Genomic DNA, 20,269 nt, shown 5'->3' on the forward strand with positions numbered 1-20,269 from the left:
TACACATAAGTAGAAAACCAATGTGAATAGTTTCTCCCTGCTCTCTTCCCCAAAATGTATTAAACATTATATACAAGAAATGTAAGAAGAAACCCATCACTACAGATACAGGAATTACATGTAGTGTATAACCACACATCTAGAGTCCTGTACTCGGTGCAGCTGGAACTGTGCGCTTACACATTTGTCCCCAGGTAATCTGCCTTCCTTCCCTACACACGCATAGACAGAAGGCTTACAGTGAAAAAGCTCTTGTGAGAGGCACGGGGTGAATCAGAGATCTGTTAAAGAAGCCCACTGCACTTCCTGTAGGAACATAGCTCATCCCAGGATGCTTTTGTGTTCCAGCTGGGGAACCGCAGAGAATACTTGCCTCATGTGCCGGGGGAAAAGTCTTTTAGTCTTTTTTCTGTTATTTTTTTTTTCAACGTAGCTCTATTTTGAGTAATGATTTATATAAACAAGCTACCCTACGTCTGTCTTGAAATAATTGATAGACAAGTATCTTTATGGAGAAGCACAAGCAGAGATTGAAATTGGGCCAAGTTCTCCGAGTATCTCAACTATAGCTCGAGTGATTTCAGGAGATTAAGCCTTGCCTATATTAGACTTGAAGTTTTATGTATGCCTTCTAGGCATGTATTAGGTATATACACTAATGTAGGAGCAAAAAGAAGCAGGTATTGGAAATAAAAATAAAGTCCCAACTGACATTATCTCCATTTTCTGGACTGGTCCATAAAACACAGAGTGGCATCGGAGCAGTGCTCACACACTTTGGGTCTGTTGTCCACTGCCAACTCTCCGTGTTAATCATGGGCCAGCAAGCACCTGCCATTCAGCTTCTAAGTGCAAATCCACATAGTGTGGTTCTGCAGCCCAGTTGCAGCGTCCTCGTTTTGCGATGGCCTCTGCAGACTGCAGCGAGGTAACCAGTGGCCTGCTGAAGGAGCCGCATGCTTCCCTGGGCTGCGGGACTGCACGCCCCTCCTCAGGGCTGGCAGCCTGGCTGGGAGTCCAGCAAGCAGGGCAGTAGGATGTAGGCTCACTGCTGGATGTAGGATGTAGGCTTGCTGCTGGAACTTCAGCTCCTTTGGTGAGTCGTGCCCAGGTCCCTTGGGTGCAGTGCTCTGTCCAGGGCAGTGAGGACAGGTTTGCGAATTGCAGAGGTCACACTTCTTCTCCAGCTGGTGTGCACGTAGGTAGAGGTGCTTCGTTCATGTGAGCTCTGCTTGGCTGGGGACCTGTCCTACCTCTGTAAGGGACTTCGTTTTCTAAACAGTATGCTCCAGTTCAGTCAGAAGTTGCAGCTGCCATGCAGGAATCTTGTCTTGAAATTCTCTGGCCTTTTGCAAGGATTAGACTAGATTATATAGTAGTTGTTCTGGTTTTGTGATGTATGAAACATATTTACATCAGTGTGCTTCTTGAGAAGGCAGTGGAAGCTTTTTTTCTGATATTGTACCTTAAATTTGTAATTGCATCTTGCATTTAATCATTACTGACTTAGTACTAATGACAAGCAAAGTATATCTGATTGAAGATAAAGCCCAGAAAAAGCAACTGGGAATAAGGCAATTTGGAATGCTTGCAGACAGATTTATTTTTTTAGAATTATTATTCTTGTTAGGTTAATTTGCTCTATTTTTTGTTACATCCACCCCTCTGAGTCAGCAGAACTGTGGGAGAACAAGCTAGGTTTTCTTCTGTTTTCATGTGTCCATACTGGAACTGTTCACTTGTGAAAAGTTAACCTCGAGGCACCCACTGATAACATTAAATTACAGCTTCCTTGCTCATAAATTTACCTGTTTGGGCCAAAGTTACTAAAGGTCACAAATCCATCAGACAATGGGATTTTCATTTCTCATACTGCTCACTGCCTGAACCTCGAAGAGAAGAGCTGGGTCGTCCTTCAGATAGTGTTTCCACTTGCAAAGGGTGTTCGTGCTTCAGAAACGCAGCAGGCATTTTTAGTTCCTTTTAAAGAGTTTCAGTAGCATTTTGCTCTTAACAAATGTTCCTTAAAACTGAAGTCAGCGTTTCCTGCTCTGTAATTACTGTTTGCCAACATCAGGAGCAGGTTCCCAAAATAATCTTTCCTCATATGAGTAGATCTTCCCCACGTGATTTGTTCCAGTGAAATCAGTTATCTGTTTTAAATGCTGCCTCTCAGATGAAAGGAGATTACAGCATCATACCTCCCACAGCATTTGCCTGCCAGATTAATTATGTTATAAGCACAGGCCCTACAAAGCCCAGCTCTACAAAACTTTGCCTGGATATCTGTACTGGTTCAAGATCTGAAGTGTTACTGGCAAAACCTTTGATGACGTATAGCTGTTCTCTCCACCAAGAGAACGACCTTTTTGCCTGTTTTTGTTATGTGGTGAGCAAGGTGGTGTAGCTGTCTTAATCAAGTAAATAAAAAAGTAGCTCCTTCTGCTAGCACATGTTGCATGCAATTACCCTGCAGGCAGAAGTATAATGGCAGATGCAGTATTGTGTAGATGGGTCGATGTTTGCCCCTTTTCAAAGATATTTCTGTCTTCCTTGTTGCTGTGTAAAAAGACGAAAAAAAAAATACAGAAAACAAACAAACACAACTAGTTATTCCTATTACAGACTGCAAACAAAAGAAGATGTAAAGGTGCTCATGCTTTTTAGATGTCATTTCAGTGGTTTGACTCTTGTTCCTCTACAAAACACTTACCATTTTCTTTTAAATCCTTTGGGAACATAAGCTTTTAATATTTATATTGCTGAATTGCAGCTAAGTTAAATGGTTACAGTAGGCTGAGAGGCTGTGAGGAGGGATAATAAAAAGGCAGCATCAAGATACACCTGAAAATGAGCTACCTCCATCCGTCATATAGGATTTCTTCGTGAAGTGTCCTGGCCACAGAACCAGCTCAGCTGGGGAGTGCTGCCTACCACGCTGCGCTCTGCTCTTACTGTCGCATGTGTTTGAGGAATGCAAAGACATTACTGTGTGCACATGAAGCTCCGAGGCGTTCTTCAGCCTGGAAAAAAAGTGACCAAGGGGAGAAAAGAGAGAGGACTGTGAAATTGTGAGAGACGGGGAATAGGTGACTGGAAGAATTTACCGAAGCTTCCTTCCAGTGCAAGAATATCAAATCATACAAGCAAGAGGCAGGTGCTGAGCAAACAAAAGGAGATAATTTGTCACTGAACTCACACTGAGGCTGTGGAACACCCTGCATCACAGAATCATGCTACAGGATGATGCAGATCTCAGAAGCCTACTTTGGTCCAAAATGCAAGGGTGATTTGGCTTGCTTGGCTAATCACAAAATATAAATGCCCAGAAAATAATAAAGGCACAGATGAAGGGAAAAGTCTGTCAGATGAAGACAGAAGTATATTTTGCACGAAGTCTTTGTCTAACCGTCTGATTATTGGCAGAACTATAGCAAAGTTCTAAAGCTACTTTAATGGATTAACCAAAATGAAAAGGCTTTTATATGGATTACTTGCTCTCTTCACCCAATTCCAGTTATTACTGACAAGAAACTGGAAAGAATATGAGTAATTATATCAAGACAGAAAAAAGTTTGATAAATTATTTCTGGGTTTTGATCATTTCTTGAAATATTTTGTCTTATGCTCTGGTAGACAAACCAAATGGTCTTGTAATATTTTACTCATTAAACGTTTTTGTAAAGCTCTGTGGCATCTTTTCTGGGCCAGAGAAAATGAAATAGTATTGGACGTACCAATTGGGAGCTATTGCTGTCTTTCACTTGATCTGTCAGCACAACATATTTATGTATTTCTCTGTCTACATGTTCTCTCGTTGACAGAACTTGGCTGATTTTAATCTACTGTATTTAATGTGTTTTAATATCCAATGACTGAGAGGTCAGAGAGTTATGGAAATATTGACAAGTCTGGTTCTAAGCCCTTGGCCGTAAAGTGAGCGTAAATGATGAGTGTTTACAAAAACTGGATTGTGAGAAAGCTAATAGTGGTTGTTCTCCATTTAGTGGGGACCAGAAGAAAAAATCTTGGTGTTGCACAGGCGTTTACGTGGACAAAAAGCACTACAGAGTTTGCCTAGGAAAAAAAAAATCTTGCTGCGAACCAGGCCTATTTTCTTCAAATAATCTCCAAGGCAACGGCCTCTACCAAGCAAGGATCTGATTACCAGTTGCAGGCCTCAGACCATAGCCATTATTGTTTTAACATTTCTGCCTTCCTCTTTATCCCAGCGTGAACCAGGTTGTACGGGCTGTTGTGTAACTTGACCTTGCTTGGAGATAAAAAGACCGGTTAGCACTCAGGGATCACAAAGACAGAAGCAAAAAGACAGTATTTAGAAAATAAAGAAAGGAGCTCACACTGTATGATTATGTGTAATGCTCTACGCTGTGCTACGTGGGTGGCCAGCCGAACAGTTCCCTTCCGTGAAGCCCAAGCAGAAATGTGGAGTTTGCCATAGATTCTCAGTTTTAGCCTTGTCTGTGCGGAGAAGCTGTGATTTTCAGCACTGGTGTATTAAAGTTACCTTGGAGGATTTCCTGTAGCACTTGAGCTTGCAAAAAAAGGAAGGAAAAATCGAAGAAAAAGAAAAGAAATATATATAAAGGTTGAGTGCTTTTGGGAAACAAATTGAATAGTAAATCCCAAAGCAGAAAGAGCTGAAAGTGAATCTTAGAGCTCCCTTCTTGCTGTTGTTTTAATACTATTCTCTGAGCTTACCGTGCAACAAGCCAGTGAGCCCAGAGGTCAGCAGCAACTAGGCAATACATGTCCTTGGGTTAATGTGGGGTGTTAATGTGAAGAGAGATTCTGTTACTATCAACCATGGGTGCACAAACTGATAATGACAAATGTGCATTGTATAAATGGTGACTGTCAAAACCAAACCAAACTGCTGGTGCAAGGTCATGAGGTCCAAGCTGTATCATGGTGGAAGCACAGTAAGTTAAATATTTCCCTTGGCTTGTCTTAGCCACCGACTCATTTCACAAAAACAAAGCAACCCAAAACTCAGGTAATGGTATCTTGCTGTTTCTATGATTCCATAAAGATTTCAAGCCTGGAGCAGGAGAAGCATTTTTTTCGTATCAGACCATATGGCAGATAATAAATACCTGAGATTCTTACTGCTGATAACTTTCTACAGAGGCATGGGCAGAAAAAGTAGTGTCTGTAGTCAGGTTTCCTGACAGATAATACCACGTCATTCTTCACACGTCCTCACTCTCTCTGTAGTATCTTTAGGTTATAAGCTCTTCGGAGCAAGGACCCTCGTGGTGCTCTGATCGCAGAGCATTTTAGTACTGTTACAGTACACGTCAGAGCAGAGAAAGGAATTGCAGCTCAATTTGCTTTAGCTAGGTGGGACTTCCGGTTGCAGTCTTGGCTTTATTTTGAATGACTCCTCAAAATTGTCTAAAGTTCTAATTAAAAATACAGTAAAACAGCTTGTGGTCCCAGTCATCTGTACTGATGTTTTGTCAGTGGGAGGAACTGGTGCCTGTGAGGAGAGGGCCCATTTGTAGTATTCTAAATCCCAATTAGTTTTTCCAGCTATGATTTCCACATAGGAGGATTCATCTTGCATCTTGGGCCTTTCGACTTGTTGAGACCAAAGCAAGGATTAAGTTGCTTGGACAATAACCATCACACCTACCTTTGTCCTGCAAACAGAGCAATTATGTACCTGCTCTCACTTCACAATGCTTGAGCTTCTCAAGACAGGCAATGAATAAGGTTGTATTTAGAAAGCCATATTTTCATCATGTTTCATATTGTATGAATTGTATATGTTGAAGGGTGATCAAAGAGCAAAAATCCCCAGGGAGCAAACCAGCATTAAGCCTGGTTAAAGCACAGTTAAATGGTGCTTTTTTAACTACTTAATGGAAAAACAAATTGACTTTGTGTTTTCCCCTCTTCCAGACTCTGACGGCACCTGCCCCATTTGCAGATGAAACAAGCTGTCAGTGCCGAGCACCCCACGAGAAGCTAACCATTGCACAAGCCCGCCTGGGAACACCAGGTATGTGTAGAGAGCTGCATCAGCAGGACCATGGGCATCCCAAAGCACAAGCTCTCCTTTACAACCCTGTATCAATACTCACTTTTGCCTTCCATTTGAAAGCAGAAATGCCAGCCTGGTATCAGGTGCTATCAGCTAATGGGGAAGAAACAGGTAACTAGAAGAACCATTATCTTCTGCTGGAGAAACAACAAGGGACAGTGTTTCAAGTTAGAGTTCGATGTTTCATGGATGTATGCATGTTGGTCAGAAGGAAGGCTTGCCAGCCCACTCCAGATGGCCTGATAATTGTGTTGATTAATGGCTACTTTTGGGATTCTTCACATGCTGCCTATGTATGCTGGAAAATGTCTTCTTTCGCTGATGTTCTTGTTGACCGCATCAGACCTTAAGTGGCCTTAAAGGCCATTTGCCTTTTGCAAAGAAACCATGTCCAATTTCTGAACTCTATCTGGACATTCTTGCCAGACTTACCTCTGTGATCGGGCTTGGGGAACAGAATGATTTCACAGAAAGCCCCAAATACATGAAGTACAGTCCATGAATGTTGGATCTTTGTTGTTATAATCTCTGCTGTTCTTTTGCTTGGAGGTGGCTATTCTGTGGCACCGTGTGGTGGTTTTACTCAGCTGAGCAGCTGAGCTCCACCATGATTGCTCTCTCACTCCCCCTCCGCAAAGGAAAATGGGGTGAAAATATGATGATGAAGGCTCAAGGGTTGAGATAAGGACAGGGAGAGCACTCACCATTTATCATCATGGGCAAAACAGATTCAGCATAAGGAGATCAGTAAAATTTATTAACTATTACTAACAAGCTAGAGCAGTGAGAAACTAAAAGCAAATTAAAAACACCTTCCCCTCTGTCCACCCTCTTCTATGTCCTCCCCCCAAGTGGTGCAGGGGAACTGGGAATGGGGGCTTCTGTCAGTCCCTGACACTTTGTCTCCTCTGGTCCCTCAAGGTCCCTCCCTGCCCCTGCTCCCCGTGGGGTCCCTCCCACGGATGCCGTCCTTCCCCAGCTGAGCCTGTGGGGGCTGCCTACAGGCAGCAGCTCTCCAAGCACTGCTCCCACACGGCTCTGTACCACGGGTTCCATCCCCTAGGAGCAAACTGCTCCAGCACGGGTCCCCTATGGGCGGCAGCTCCCCCCACACCCCCTGCTCCTGCGTGGGCTCCTCTCCACGGGCTGCAGCTCCAGCCCGGGGCCTGCTCCTGCGGGGGCTCTCCATGGGCTGCAGCCTCCTCCAGGCCACATCCACCTGCTCCCCGTGGGCTCCTCCACGGGCTGCAGCGTGGAGATCTGCTCCGTGTGGGACCCATGGGCTGCAGGGGGACAGCCTGCTCCACCAGGGGCCTCTCCACAGCCCGCAGGGGAACTGCTGCTGCCTGCCTGGAGCACCTCCTGCCCTCCTGCTGCACTGACCTGGAGGCTGCAGGGCTGCTTCTCACTCCACTCTCCCAGCTGCACAGTAGTTTTTTTTCCCTTAAATTTGCTCTCACAGAGGTGCAAACAACATTGCTTATTGGCTCTGCTCTGGCCAGCAGTGGATCCCTTTGGAGCTGTCTGAAACTGGCTCTTATCTGACACGGGGCAGTTTTTGGTTTCTTCTCACAGAGGCCACCTCTGCAGCCTCTGCTACAAAAACCTTGCCACGTAAACCCACTACACACTGTTGTCAGGTCTGTCATTTGGTAAAGCAAGTTTTACCTTTTCTGTCTGAAGGCCTTTGCTGAAAATTTCATACAGAAAGAAAGAGTTACAAGGGTGACAGCAGGTGGATGGTAAAAAAAAAAAAAAAGACTCATCGATGAGAAAAAAAGATCTTGGGGGAAGTATTAAAAAAGGGTAATGAAGTGTTTATGTGGAGGCTGTGGAAAAAAGAAAGACACAGACCAGACTGGAGAAAAAGTGAGGTGATAGGAAAAAAAATTAAGGAAAATTTTCAAAAAACCAGAAGGCAGAACTAACTAGAAAAGCAGAGGGAAAAGAACAAGACATATGGTGGAACTCTGAATGAGACAGGAAGATGACATTTTCTCTAAACTAAAACACAAGGATGATCGATGATAATAAATAGGCTAAGTCTGAGAGAAAACAGCAGAGAGTACAGAGAAGGAGAAGTTATAAGCAGTATAAAACACTGCAAGTTCACCCACGGTGTGTTTTGAATATCAGAACGGGGTTAAATCTCCACAATGATCTTATCTGGGAACAAAAACCTGTCCAGTAGAATGAAGTGCAACTTGTTTTGGGTCTGGAAAATCACTGTTGTGTTTCTTTCTTCACAGTTGACAGACCTGTCAGAGTATATGCAGATGGGATATTTGACCTCTTCCACTCTGGCCATGCTAGAGCTCTTATGCAAGCCAAAACTCTATTCCCAAATAGCTACTTATTAGTAGGAGGTAAGATCAGAATTATTTCTTGCGCTGGAGTTTTGCTTCTGTGCTTCAGCATAAGCGTTATTGCTGTGCTCTCACCCCCAGCTGTTTATACACTATGACTTTGAATGCTACTTTCACTCTGGGGGCTTTCTATAGGCGATTTGCCTTGACTTATGTCTTTAATTGAATCAATTAAAGTAAAAGTCAAATTCTGCCCTCAGCAGCACAGGCACAATTCCCATTCTAGTTAAAGCAGGTGCCTGCATGACTCTGAGCTTAGAATAGCTCCATATGAATAATTTACCTTTTTCAGTTATTCACTCAAAATTGTTCAAAGATGGAGATGAGTGAATGAGATCAACCACTCATTTATTTCTGGCTCTTCAGTCCTTCTGCCAGTCAGACACAGCCCACGTCCCCTGGCTGCTGGGTCAGTACTGTGTCTGCAGGCCCAACCTTCAACATCAGCAGAGAAGCTAAATTCAGACCATTATGATTGGAGACCTAAATGTAGGTTATGATTTGAACATATTTTTCAACTCACAAGTGTCCCCAGGCAGGTTACTTTCTTTTCATATTTTTTTTCCACAACTATCTTCTTTTTTGCTGTGCGGCTTGCTAACAGATGCTCAGCAGTTGGTATATGCCAGAGAAGTCACCGGAGGGAGAGTGACTGTTTCCTGCTTAGCTGGCTGTGCACACGCTGCTCTCGTGAGGCCTCATGAACATGCATTTCATTCCAATTTCCCTGCACCTTTGGGTTTGAGATATGTCTCTCATAAACATTGCACAGCAACATTCAGCTGCTGCTCAAACGCATACAGAAATGATGATAAAGAGAATGTGAATGCAACCTTCAGACACTTTATAAATACATGATTTTGTATCTTTGTCCCAAATCAGTTAAAAGGAGGGCAAAAAAGAACTAACACAGAAGAAAGGCAAAATCTCCATATAAACATGATCTTACATTTAACTGTTAATTTTACGAATGGTGTCAATTCAAATGGAGCTTCCTGGAAGGGAAACAACATCCCTGTGTTATGAAGGAAAAAAATAGGACTCCTGTTTCTCTCTGGAGCCAGGTATCTTGCAGAAGAAGCATGTGGAGGTGCAATAGAACGAGGCTTAAAAAAGTGAAAGTTATGTAGATTTTGTTTTCATTTTTAAAGGGAGGGGAGTGGAGTCGCAGTGTCACAGATCTGGGACGGAGCTTCGGGGCAAAAGTCTAGCTCCTTTGAATTTTGCGGCATAGCTCCACTTCGCCCTTTAGTTTTGGAGTGAAGGGCAAAGCAGCCAGCACTCATCAATACCTTTTCCCAGCAATGCACTGTATCTTAACATGTTTATAAAATGGGCTCTTTTCCACACCCACATACAATTTGTGCTGCAAAAGCACTGGTGTCATACGTGTTGGTTGGCACCACAACCAATCCTTTTTATTTCTTATTGTGAAAATAATTATTTGGAGCTAAGTTGTTTTTTTTAAAGGTATTAATACCTTCTCAAATCAGTCATTAGAGCAGGATGACAGAATCAAAAGGAAATACAGACATATTGTGTCTGCACTGTACATGAATAAATAGTAATCAAAAATCGAAATAAAACCTTTCTACAGAATTCAAGCAAAAATTACTATTTTCCAGTAATGTTAGCAGACTCTTTCTTCCAGAGGAGGGTAGCTTTAGGATGATATAAAGTCTGTAAAGAAATATAAATGCAATCTCAGAAGGGATGTTTCTACTGCAAATGCTTTGATCTCCATTAAATTTCTTGTCAGCAGGCATCAAAAATGACATAATAGGATAGAGTAGCATTTAGCTAGCTGAAATACATATATATTATTACTTGACTTTGAATTTTGCACAAACTCCAGGGCTATCTAAACCCTCCTACATTTTTCCTACTTTAAAGGCCCTTCATTACCATCACAGCAAGAACATGCATTTTAGATCTCAAAAAAGGCTGCGTCTCTGTCAGAGCCCTGTCTGATAGGTTGATGTTTTCAAATTAGAAAGAAGCAGCAGCTACAGGGCTGCTGACACACTCTCCTGCAGCACTAATAATGTTACATTTATCATTTGTCAAGTACATTTACTGCTTGTCCAGGTGTCGCAGAAAAGTGAGACCCAAAGGCGTGGGTTTGACCTGTGGGGATGTATCAAACTATTCTGCCGGGGGCATCAAATGGCTATTGTAGCTGTAATGCCAGACAGAGTTACAGCTACAGGGACAGGCCACGACGTCTTCTGCAATATTATGTGGGTAGAAGGATAACAGCCAGCTTTTATAGTCCCCCAGTAACATGGACATTGCCTCCCCATCAATTTAAAAGCAATACGTGATATGGCGTTGGTACATCCAGAGTTAAAGATGCAGCATTCCTGAGCTTTTCACTGTTCTTTCCACTAGAGCACATAGCTTCTTCCAGGCCTTTCCACGAGGCTTCCTTCTGCAATTTCCCATTTGATCATGGCACAAACCTTACTTCTCTTTCTATGAAATCTGCTGAACTCGAAGCTAAACTCAGAGGCAGATTCCTATAAAAACTGCCACGGCCTGTGTTTCTGTCAGTGTTTATTTAGTGAGAAACTTCTCTGCTATGATTTAAAGCTGTGTTGGCAAATTAATCATTTAGAACTTTGTTCATGTAAGAACAGACATTTTTACTGTGAAGGTGGTTGAACACTGGAACAGGACACCCAGAAATGCTGTGGGGGTCTCCATCTCTGGGATGTGGCCCTGAGAAACCTGTTGTAGTTGGCCCAGCTCTGAGGAGGAGGTTGGATTAGGTGATGTCCTGGTACCTTCCTGCCTCAACCAATTTGTGATACATGAAGTTTGTGAGCACTGTGTGATTGCTGACACTGCACTTTCTGTTAATTTATAAAACATTGTCCAAACCCCCCCCTTGTAGTGGGATTCACTTGCCTCAACATGCATGTACAGTACCACTTGAGATGTCCTACAGTATCTCACTCAGGCTCTGACTGCAGTTCTAGAAGGGAAGGATCACTCATAAACATATGGTTGCACCTGCCAACTCTGAGCAGAACTCTTAGATGCCCTGGAGCTCCCTAAAACTGTAATAACCCAGTGCTTAATGAATTATCAGGAAATAATAAATGGCTGGTCAAGCAAGTTCTACTGCGGGTGGAGCCATTTGATTGATACTTCCATATTTTAGTTTGCAGTGACGATTTAACTCATAAGTTCAAAGGCTTCACTGTGATGAACGAAACTGAGAGATACGAGGCCCTCAGGCACTGTCGCTATGTGGATGAGGTCATCAGAGATGCACCCTGGACGCTGACACCCGAGTTTCTTGAAAAACACAAGGTACGTTCCTCCCCTTATCCCTCCCTCCCCTGTATAGACTGACGGTTGAAGATAACAGCAAGCCTGTGAACCTGTATCAGGTGGAGTAAATTATTTAATTTGGTTAACTCCAGTCACTGAAATTAGGAATGCTGCATTGCTTGCCTTATCCTTTGTCAGAAAAAGCTGTATTTCTCTTGCCTTTTTTTCTCAGTGTGCTGAGGTGATTTCTCAGAATGCTGGGGTGGTTTCTGAATGGCAAAATAGCTCTAAAGAATCATCCATAAATTGTCATTCAGGAAAGGAGATCATGAGGAGATAGTAAAGTTACCATGTCATCACTGAAGCCCTAATAAAGTCCTGAATTAAAGGCACATTTCCAATTAATGTCAACAGGTGCAATAACTGGCCAGGAATACATAAAAATACAGCGTGTCCTCTAAAAGGCAGAATACGATTTCTTACATGCCATCGACTGTCTTGCAGTACATGTCTTAACAAAAGCGTAATTAACTAGTGTCCACATCACTGGGTGATGAATGGACAGCTGTTAGGTGGGCTGGTGCATACGCACAGCCCTAAGGAGACAGAATCAATAATCCTGCCTCCGTGGTTTTGCGAGTAAAGGCTTTGCCATTTGACTTAGCTCTTCTGGTAACAGTAAAAGCAGATACAGCTGTCTTAGGTTTTCTACAGAACATCACACAGAGAAAGCCAGAGCAGTGTGTTCATGACTGTTCCTGGAGACAAGCTTTCTGTACTTTCCTAACTGATCATAGAACATAGTAGTTTTAGGCCTAAATCTAGTGCAATATTCTAGGTGATGGCTTTAGGATGGGAATGTCAAAAGCAAGTCAGCTGAAGTCAATAAAAGAGTTGGTCCTCCACAACGACCCCTCATTGAACCAAAATTCAGTGATGGTGGCATGTGATTCTTCTTCTGTTCACTGGCAGATTGACTTTGTAGCCCACGATGACATCCCGTACTCCTCCGCTGGCTCGGATGATGTATACAAGCACATAAAGGAGGCAGGTAAGGGCAACTTCACACTTTTAGCACCTTTCTTTTCAGCCTTGGCTCAAATTCTTTTACTGCCTTTTGACCACAACAGCTGAGAAGGAAGCAGCAGAGATAATACTGCATTCTCGTACGCCCTCACAGTAGGCATTGCTGACATCAGCAGAAAGATTGTTTGCAAAATCACAATGTCCTTGGCTGAATTCTTGCCATAACCCCCAGGAAACCATTCAAATCTATCAAAAAGAGGCCCCATCTTTTTTCTCTTTTTTTATTTAAATGATTTTAGGTTGCTCAACTAAGATCTCTGAACTAATAAAAACAAGTTCGGTTCCCACAGCAGCCCAGCCAACTGCAGCGACTTGTTGGTAACCACAGAATGATGACTCCTTGACACAGAACAGTCTTTAATATGGGAAGGCACACCGTCAGCGTTCAGGAATCATTAGGATCCACTTGTGATTTGCACTGAGGGTCTTTTCACTACACTGGCAGGTGGTTTAAATGAGTGCCAGAGTAATTAATTGGCATGACCATTTAGCTATTTGGCTGACTGCAGTATTGAATGTGAACATGCTGAAGTCATCAGGAGTTTGTCTCTCTCTGGTTCATGCAAACTGAATTAAATGTGAGGAGACCATGTTTAGGCACATTTGCAGGCAGCAGCTATCCCAGCACAATGAGCAGTGCAGGAGTAGGAACGGGTCATTCCTTTCTTCTACTGCTCCTGGAGGTGCTGCTTTGAACACTGGGGAATCCATCCTCTTCCAGGTCTACAAAAATGTATTTTGGACATATAAAGAATTCCAGAGCAAATCTGCCTGCTGATAATTTGTAGTGCAAAGTGACATTCTCAAGCTATACAAGGACAGCAGTAGGCCAGGTACTGACCTGAGCTAAAAGAATAAGTTTTTTATAGCAGCAGTTCTTGATTGCTTTCCAAACGCAGACGTCACTGTGGTGTCAGACTCACAACCCTCCTTTGGGAACTGCTTTTTCTACAGCTTCAGAGCCAGCACCAGCTTCCTTTACTAGGCAATGGGACAAACATGCCTCTGGTAAGGACAGGTCACTGAGGGACACACAGACTGCGTGCAGGCTGGGAAGCTATTTTGACTTAGGCCTATAAGGTGCCGAGTTAACAGTACAACAGAACAGGCGCCCTCGGTGTCACTCTTGTTACAATTCTTGTTATCAAACTGAGCTGGAGTGTGCCCAAACCTGGCACATCTTCCTCTGCCTTTGTTAGGAGTGGGTGTAATGCGCGTGCATCCTTATGAGGCACTCAAACTTTGCACAACAGAATATGAGCTGACAGCTTCAGAGACGCGTTCTGTCCTGTGTCCGTCACTGCAGGATGCTGGAGAAGTGACTTCAACCTTGTATGACTGAAATCTGTTAGATGTAAGATGGGAATAATGTTACTTGGGAAGGGCTTTGAGTTCTAGTGGCATAGTAGTGCTAACGTTCCAGAACAACGTTATGACGGTAATGAATTTCCCATAGGGCATTTTGTTTTATACAGACCAATGCTGTGGATGCATCTGTGCTTTTTCCATAGTTCCATTACTCTCATTTTCCCACACTGAGTTGTTAGCAAGCAGAAAAGCAAATGGGAAGTGTGGAGCTGTTCGTGTAGATTCCCACGGACTACTATTTCCCCACTCTAGTCAATGGGTGGGAGAGTATATGGACGGCTGGGAGCTGTGCAACGGTGTGCTCACTAAACCTCTGTACATTTGTGAACAATTAGGTTTGAAAACATCAATCAGTCTAACACGTGGAGCCAATGAAAGCAAAATCAGTGACTAAAGGTGATGGTCTCACATGTGGCTTTGTCCGCTTACTGGAAAACAATTCAGCACTTGGCTTAGCAAGGGTAGGGTTTGGGTTTTCTTAATGAATTCTTGTAGCTCCTATCGATAGAGGTTTTTGGCTTAAAGTGGGTTCCAAAAATAGTTTCCTGAGTGACTAAAGCATGCCTGAAAAGCGTGATCAGGGAACCCTCGCTGCTCACGATTAAAACAATCTATTTTTGAGCAGAATAATAATTAGAGTTCATAAAGAGAAGGTATCACTTATCATTTAGTCACAGGAGGCTGCTAAGCTTCTTGATTCCTTCACCAGTTCTTTTTCTAACCCTGTGAAATTGGCTAGCAATGCTGCCTACTTCAAGTGAATGTGGGAAGACTAGTTTGTCAACAGCTATAGCATCCTTTTAAGACAAGGAACTTTTTTTTCCCCCAAACCATTTCCAGTCTTAACTTATCTCTCTCTCATCAGCAGCTTAATTTCGCAATTACGTGTAAGTGATGGAAGTAATTTTGGTAGCCCTAAATAACTACTAGAACAAGGTGAGCTAGTATTCTGCTATTACTGCCTTTGTAACTTGCTTTAACAGGTTAAGTGAGCCTGTCTAGATGAGGAGCAATATATTCCTCAGCTATGCTATGCTGAGGAATATCAAGCAGTGTTAATAAATTGCCAGTTTTATTAGTTGGAGAAGGGAGAGTGATTGTACAACCCCTTAACATGGCCAGGTGTACATGAAATGGGCTGTAGAGACTGATGGCCTGTCCTCACGGTACACATCTCCACATTTGTTCACACCACCATGACTCGCCTCCTTCCTGTTACAAGCTCCCAGCACTTCCTGGGTGTTTCCATCTCACGCCACAGTGCAGAGTGTACATCTCCTACCTCAAGGTGCTCCGGGGCTTTGGCCCGTGGCTTGTTTTACCACTTTGCTCTACTCAGCAGAACAAAGACTGTCAGATGGTGCAACACAGAAATGGAGGGGAGAGTGGAAACACGCTGGAGAGCAGCAAACAGCCGTTCAATAGCGTGAGTGGAGGCCAACTGCTCCCCCCCAGCCTTCTATATAACGTTAAATAAGGGCTGGCTCAGGAGCCAGTCTGCCTTCCTGCATCACAGCTGACACCATGCAAGTTCTAGCCTTTCTGCAGGCTGAGGGAAGATGAACCATGTAGCAACCTAGTGCCTTTTCTAAGCTCATACGTGAGGGAGATAAAATAAACTAGGACTAAGATGGCCAAAATTGCAATCGTCTTGACTATGGCTAGGCATTTTTGTATCCATTCTCAGCTACCTGCCACAGTGCCCGGTCCTGCCGTGCTTTCCCAGCTGGCTTTCTTTTCCCACTTTGCTCAGGGATGTTCGTACCAACGCAGAGAACTGAGGGCATCTCAACGTCAGATATCATCACAAGGATCGTCCGGGACTACGACGTGTATGCCCGACGCAACCTCCAACGAGGATACACCGCCAAAGAGCTGAACGTTAGTTTTATAAACGTAAGTACCACCCACAGTCACTTCTCAAACAGCCTCTCGTAGGACCCCAAACGTAGCATACAGGCTAAGAAAGTGTTTTAAAAATAGAAGGCAGAGCTGTGAAGAACTTAACTTAAAAGGAAATGGTAAGCTGAGGATAGTTTTAATTACTCCTATTAATTAGCAGCTTCGTTTCTGTCTTACACTGTCACATTGGTAAGAAAGCTGCTGCTCCCTGTTCTCCTGACATAATAACACAGTAGGAAGCAAATCGAGTCCCCAGCTGCAGTCTTCTCAAACACTGACCCAAGAGATGATCTGTTTCTTTATTCCCATGGTGAGAAGGCAGCACAGAAAGCACAGATTTTGATATCCAAACTTTCTCGACAGAGTGACAAGATAAAAACAAAAACATCCGAGACATGAGATAACTAGAGGAAGCTAAAATCGATTTTAAAGCACAAGGAAGTACGTCAGGAAGTTAATGCTTAAATGATGCTGAAGAGATCAGAAGACACAGTATGTAGCACGACAGGTAGGGCAAGAGTGCTCTTTGGAAGGGTTTCTCAGAAAAATATAGCAGCTCAAGTTATGCAGCTTCCACATACAGAACTGCACCTTGCTCTCCCATAAAGCAGCAGAAATGAAAGTTGGCTTCCCTCCATTTTCTGTTCCGAGGCCCAACTTCTAGTCCCTACATTACTGAAATCTTCATTGTGATTGGGCTAGGTCATAGGTGCATTCCCCTCTTCTCTGGAGCTGGAAAATCCCCTTGTGAAGGACTAAATTGCGTCACGTCATTAGGATTTTATTTACTTGTTTCTCGTTTTGAAATCCGGCAGATAAATGACGGCACACGGCATAAATATTTATTTCGCTGCACGTCTTTTCGGTCTTCTACACCTCTAAACAATTCTGCTCCAGGTATTCCACCCATAAGGTTCACTATTGCAAATATCCCTTAAATTAGGGCATGCTGGATGCCGTGGTGGATCTTAAAGTCACTTTTTAACTATTGTGAGGTTAAGATACTGTTACATATCTTAGGCTTCTTGTCTGATGCTTTCTGAAGTCCCTCTGGACATTTGGTTATTTAGTTTATAGTAAGTAAAACACAGAAATACTACTTTTCACCAGAGGCATTTGTGTTTCAAAATAAAAATTAAAAAAAAAAAAGAGATTTCACTAAGACAGAAAAGTGTTTGCTTCCTAGGTAAAAGAAGGCTCGGTTACTTACTAGGTGCAAAATGAGTTAGGTTTCTTTGGACTTCATTGATTTTGTTTGGCTTTGTGGCCTGCAAAGATGTTTTTTTCTAGTGATTCTTGAGCTAGAATATCCCCCTCCCATCCCCCTCCCCCCAGCCATAATCAGTATGTATTTTGAAAGTAAAGGGTCAATTAAATCAAGTTTGCAGGAAATGAAAAGCTGATAGTGAGTTGTGCTGCTCTGAAGATCATACCATCTCCAGGGGCACAGCTTTAGGTAGTTTTGTATACTGTACTTCTGTGGAGCACAGAAGCATTTCAGAACAAAAAACCTTTAACCCTTGAAGTGTTTTAGAAGCTTGGCCAGGTGCGTCCCAACATTGAGAGCGTCCCAACATTATCTCCTCTTTCCCTCTCTTTGTCTGCGCTACCGAGCAATTAGGAGTTTCTTCTCTTTTCTACAAAGTTTCTGGCCACAAACCACTGGCCTGCGCCCATCTTTCTGTTGCAGTCAGAAGCTCCTGTATGTGCCAGGCTCTGAGGTGAACAGAGTTTTCCTTCTGCTCTGCAGAAGTCTGACCAAAGAGGCATTTGGGACCAGGTCAACATCCAGGCTGGCAATCAGCAGTGGGAAGCAGAGGGAGATTTGCCTTTTGCTTGCTACAAAGTTTGAGCTGTTCATTTCTCACTTGTATCCTTCACAAGGTTCACAAAGTTTTCAAATTTTCAGCTTTGCATTCAGTTTGCAAATGTGTAAAGAGTCACGTAGTGGAATAAAGGTAGTGATTGCGTAAAACGTTATTTTCAGTATGTACTCCCTGCGCTTCCTTACACATACATTGAATTTGTGTATATAAATACGACGTGAGAACAGTTAACCAAGGCCACGTGCATTACGATACGTTCATGAGATGTTTTTCTTCTCCTCTACTTTCAGTGCCTAAGTATTCCCAAATCCCTACATATTAATCTCTGTCCACACTTTTAAAACAGGAAAAGAAATACCGCTTTCAAAACCAAGTGGACAAAATGAAAGAAAAAGTAAAGAATGTGGAAGAAAAATCAAAAGAATTTGTTAACAAGGTGGAAGAGAAGAGCCATGACCTCATTCAGAAATGGGAAGAAAAGTCCAGGGAATTTATCGGCAACTTTTTAGAGCTGTTTGGACCTGATGGAGCTTTGGTAGGTGTTCTGCCATCCCCAGAAGTCTGAGTGTTGTTTTTTTTATTATTATTATTTATCCCCTGTAACACAGATCAAGAGCAAATTCTTTTGCTGTAGCCCTTGTTTTGAAAGCCAGCAAAGTAGGCTAATGCCAAACCTGCTTGTTTAATCCAATAATGCATGCCAGTACTGCAGCAGGAGGATTTGCCATGTCTGTCGCTTCTTCGGGACAACTTCTATCCTTATTGTTTATAGAATATTTTTTTACCAGGGTGATGCCTTGCTGTGAAATAAGTTGCAGTGCTGGGTACGGCGCCGCACTCAGTAGCGCTGCGTAACAGCCACGTACTAGCAAGCAGGGTAGCGCAGTCTGCTTTCCCCCTTAGCACTAACTGGGAGCACACAGACGTCAGAGAGAAACTATACCCTGAAGCTGGTGAGGGAAACAGCAACGCTGAAAAGTTCAGTTGTTCCATTCGTTCTCTGCATTCAACAATAGAAAGTGACAAATATCTAACTTTAAAAACTACCGATTGAAAGTTCTGAGAAATGATTGTACTTGTCTAGTGGCCAGGGTCACCTGACTGAGTGCCGAGAAGCACTTTTGAAGGAGTCCATGGTATGTGCTAGCGCCCCAGCGCCCATTTACCAAGAATTTGCAGTGATTTGGGAGGGCAGCTGAGAGGCTGAACAGTATCGTTCTGGGGAGAAACCCAAAGGCCTTAATTGCTCAAACTAAAATCACGCAATGAGAGGGTGAGTTGGTGACAACCCAGAGCCCCAGAACAGTCCTGGCCTCCTTTTTTCATTTCTGATAGCCTGTCAGGCATTCAGCAGCTTTGTTTTGTTGTAACACTTCCTATTGGTAGCTTGAAGCCAGCAGCGAAGCTTAATTTGAATGCAAAAGTTGCCATTTGTTTGTACGGAACTTCTCAGCCCTTCTTGGTGGGTGTTGGTCCTTTCCCAAGCAGCGCCCTGTGCAGGGGCTTTCTGGCGAAAGCCCAGCCCCCAGCCAAACCCCTCAAGCCAGGCACGAGCCCAGATGTGGTGTTTCAGTTGCAAGTTCCAAGCGAAGCTTTGGCTCAGTCGCAGGAAATGTGTGGGAGCAGGGAGGCGAGCAGCAAGCGATGCAGAGTAAGCTGAGGGGAGAAGAGTAAGACACATACTCAGCAGAACAGCAGGCTGCTTCAGAGGCACTTTTCCACACTGTGGTGTGCAGACAGGCAGCTCCCTCCCCACTTGAAAGCAAACCCTTTGCAAGAGAATTGCGCACAGCTTTAACTGCTTATGGATTACAGCTGGAGACAAAACGTCAATAGAGGAGGCAAGCCAGAAGAAAACAGTTTGGGACTGGTGCGAAGGAGGTACTGTTGGGGTAGTTTTAAAAAGCCAACACACACATAATGGTCTCTCACCTTACTTTTATCAGCCCATACTTGAACACCACAGCAGCATGAATAGCACACTGTGTTGGAAGGATCTCAGCAGAGCTTCTGCTTATAGACGAACCCTCGGCCTTCTGGCAAGTTGCTCACTAGTGGGATCATTTTCCTTTGGAAAGCAAAGACTAAACTCTCTTGATGAGTAGCCCAGGTTTAGCTGCATTGACCACATCCGCACCAAGAGGGTGCTGATCGCAAGTCAGCGTTCCCAATGGGGAGATGGGCCTATGGCCACAGGCGCTGAACAAACAGAATGCTGACAGGTCGCGTGAAGCCCACAGGGGCTGGGATGAGCTTGGTTGTGCAGAGAGAAGAGAATTTCAAAGCCTTGATCCTATTACTTTGCTGCACCCCCTCAACAACACACACTGAGAACATTTTAAAAAACCTTTAGAGATAAATATTTTACGGAA

General features: G+C 43.5%; 1 protein-coding gene across 4 annotated transcripts in view; it reads left to right on the plus strand.

Annotated features, from left to right (window-relative positions):
* Nucleotides 1-20,269, plus strand: part of PCYT1B (phosphate cytidylyltransferase 1, choline, beta) — a 42,427-nt gene that overhangs the window by 18,505 nt on the left and 3,653 nt on the right. For 3 of the 4 annotated variants that reach the window (XM_035317436.1, XM_035316659.1, XM_035318985.1), the window contains 6 exons: nucleotides 5,929-6,028; nucleotides 8,320-8,436; nucleotides 11,603-11,754; nucleotides 12,688-12,766; nucleotides 15,857-16,065; nucleotides 18,244-18,432. In XM_035317436.1, the coding sequence (XP_035173327.1) occupies nucleotides 5,929-6,028; nucleotides 8,320-8,436; nucleotides 11,603-11,754; nucleotides 12,688-12,766; nucleotides 15,857-16,065; nucleotides 18,244-18,432 (846 nt within the window). The remainder of the gene's footprint in view (nucleotides 1-5,928; nucleotides 6,029-8,319; nucleotides 8,437-11,602; nucleotides 11,755-12,687; nucleotides 12,767-15,856; nucleotides 16,066-18,243; nucleotides 18,433-20,269) is intronic. The other variant, XM_035318240.1, reaches the window with a different exon arrangement.

This window comes from Oxyura jamaicensis, chromosome 1 (genome assembly GCF_011077185.1).
Source record: "Oxyura jamaicensis isolate SHBP4307 breed ruddy duck chromosome 1, BPBGC_Ojam_1.0, whole genome shotgun sequence".
Taxonomy (NCBI): Eukaryota; Metazoa; Chordata; class Aves; order Anseriformes; family Anatidae; genus Oxyura; species Oxyura jamaicensis.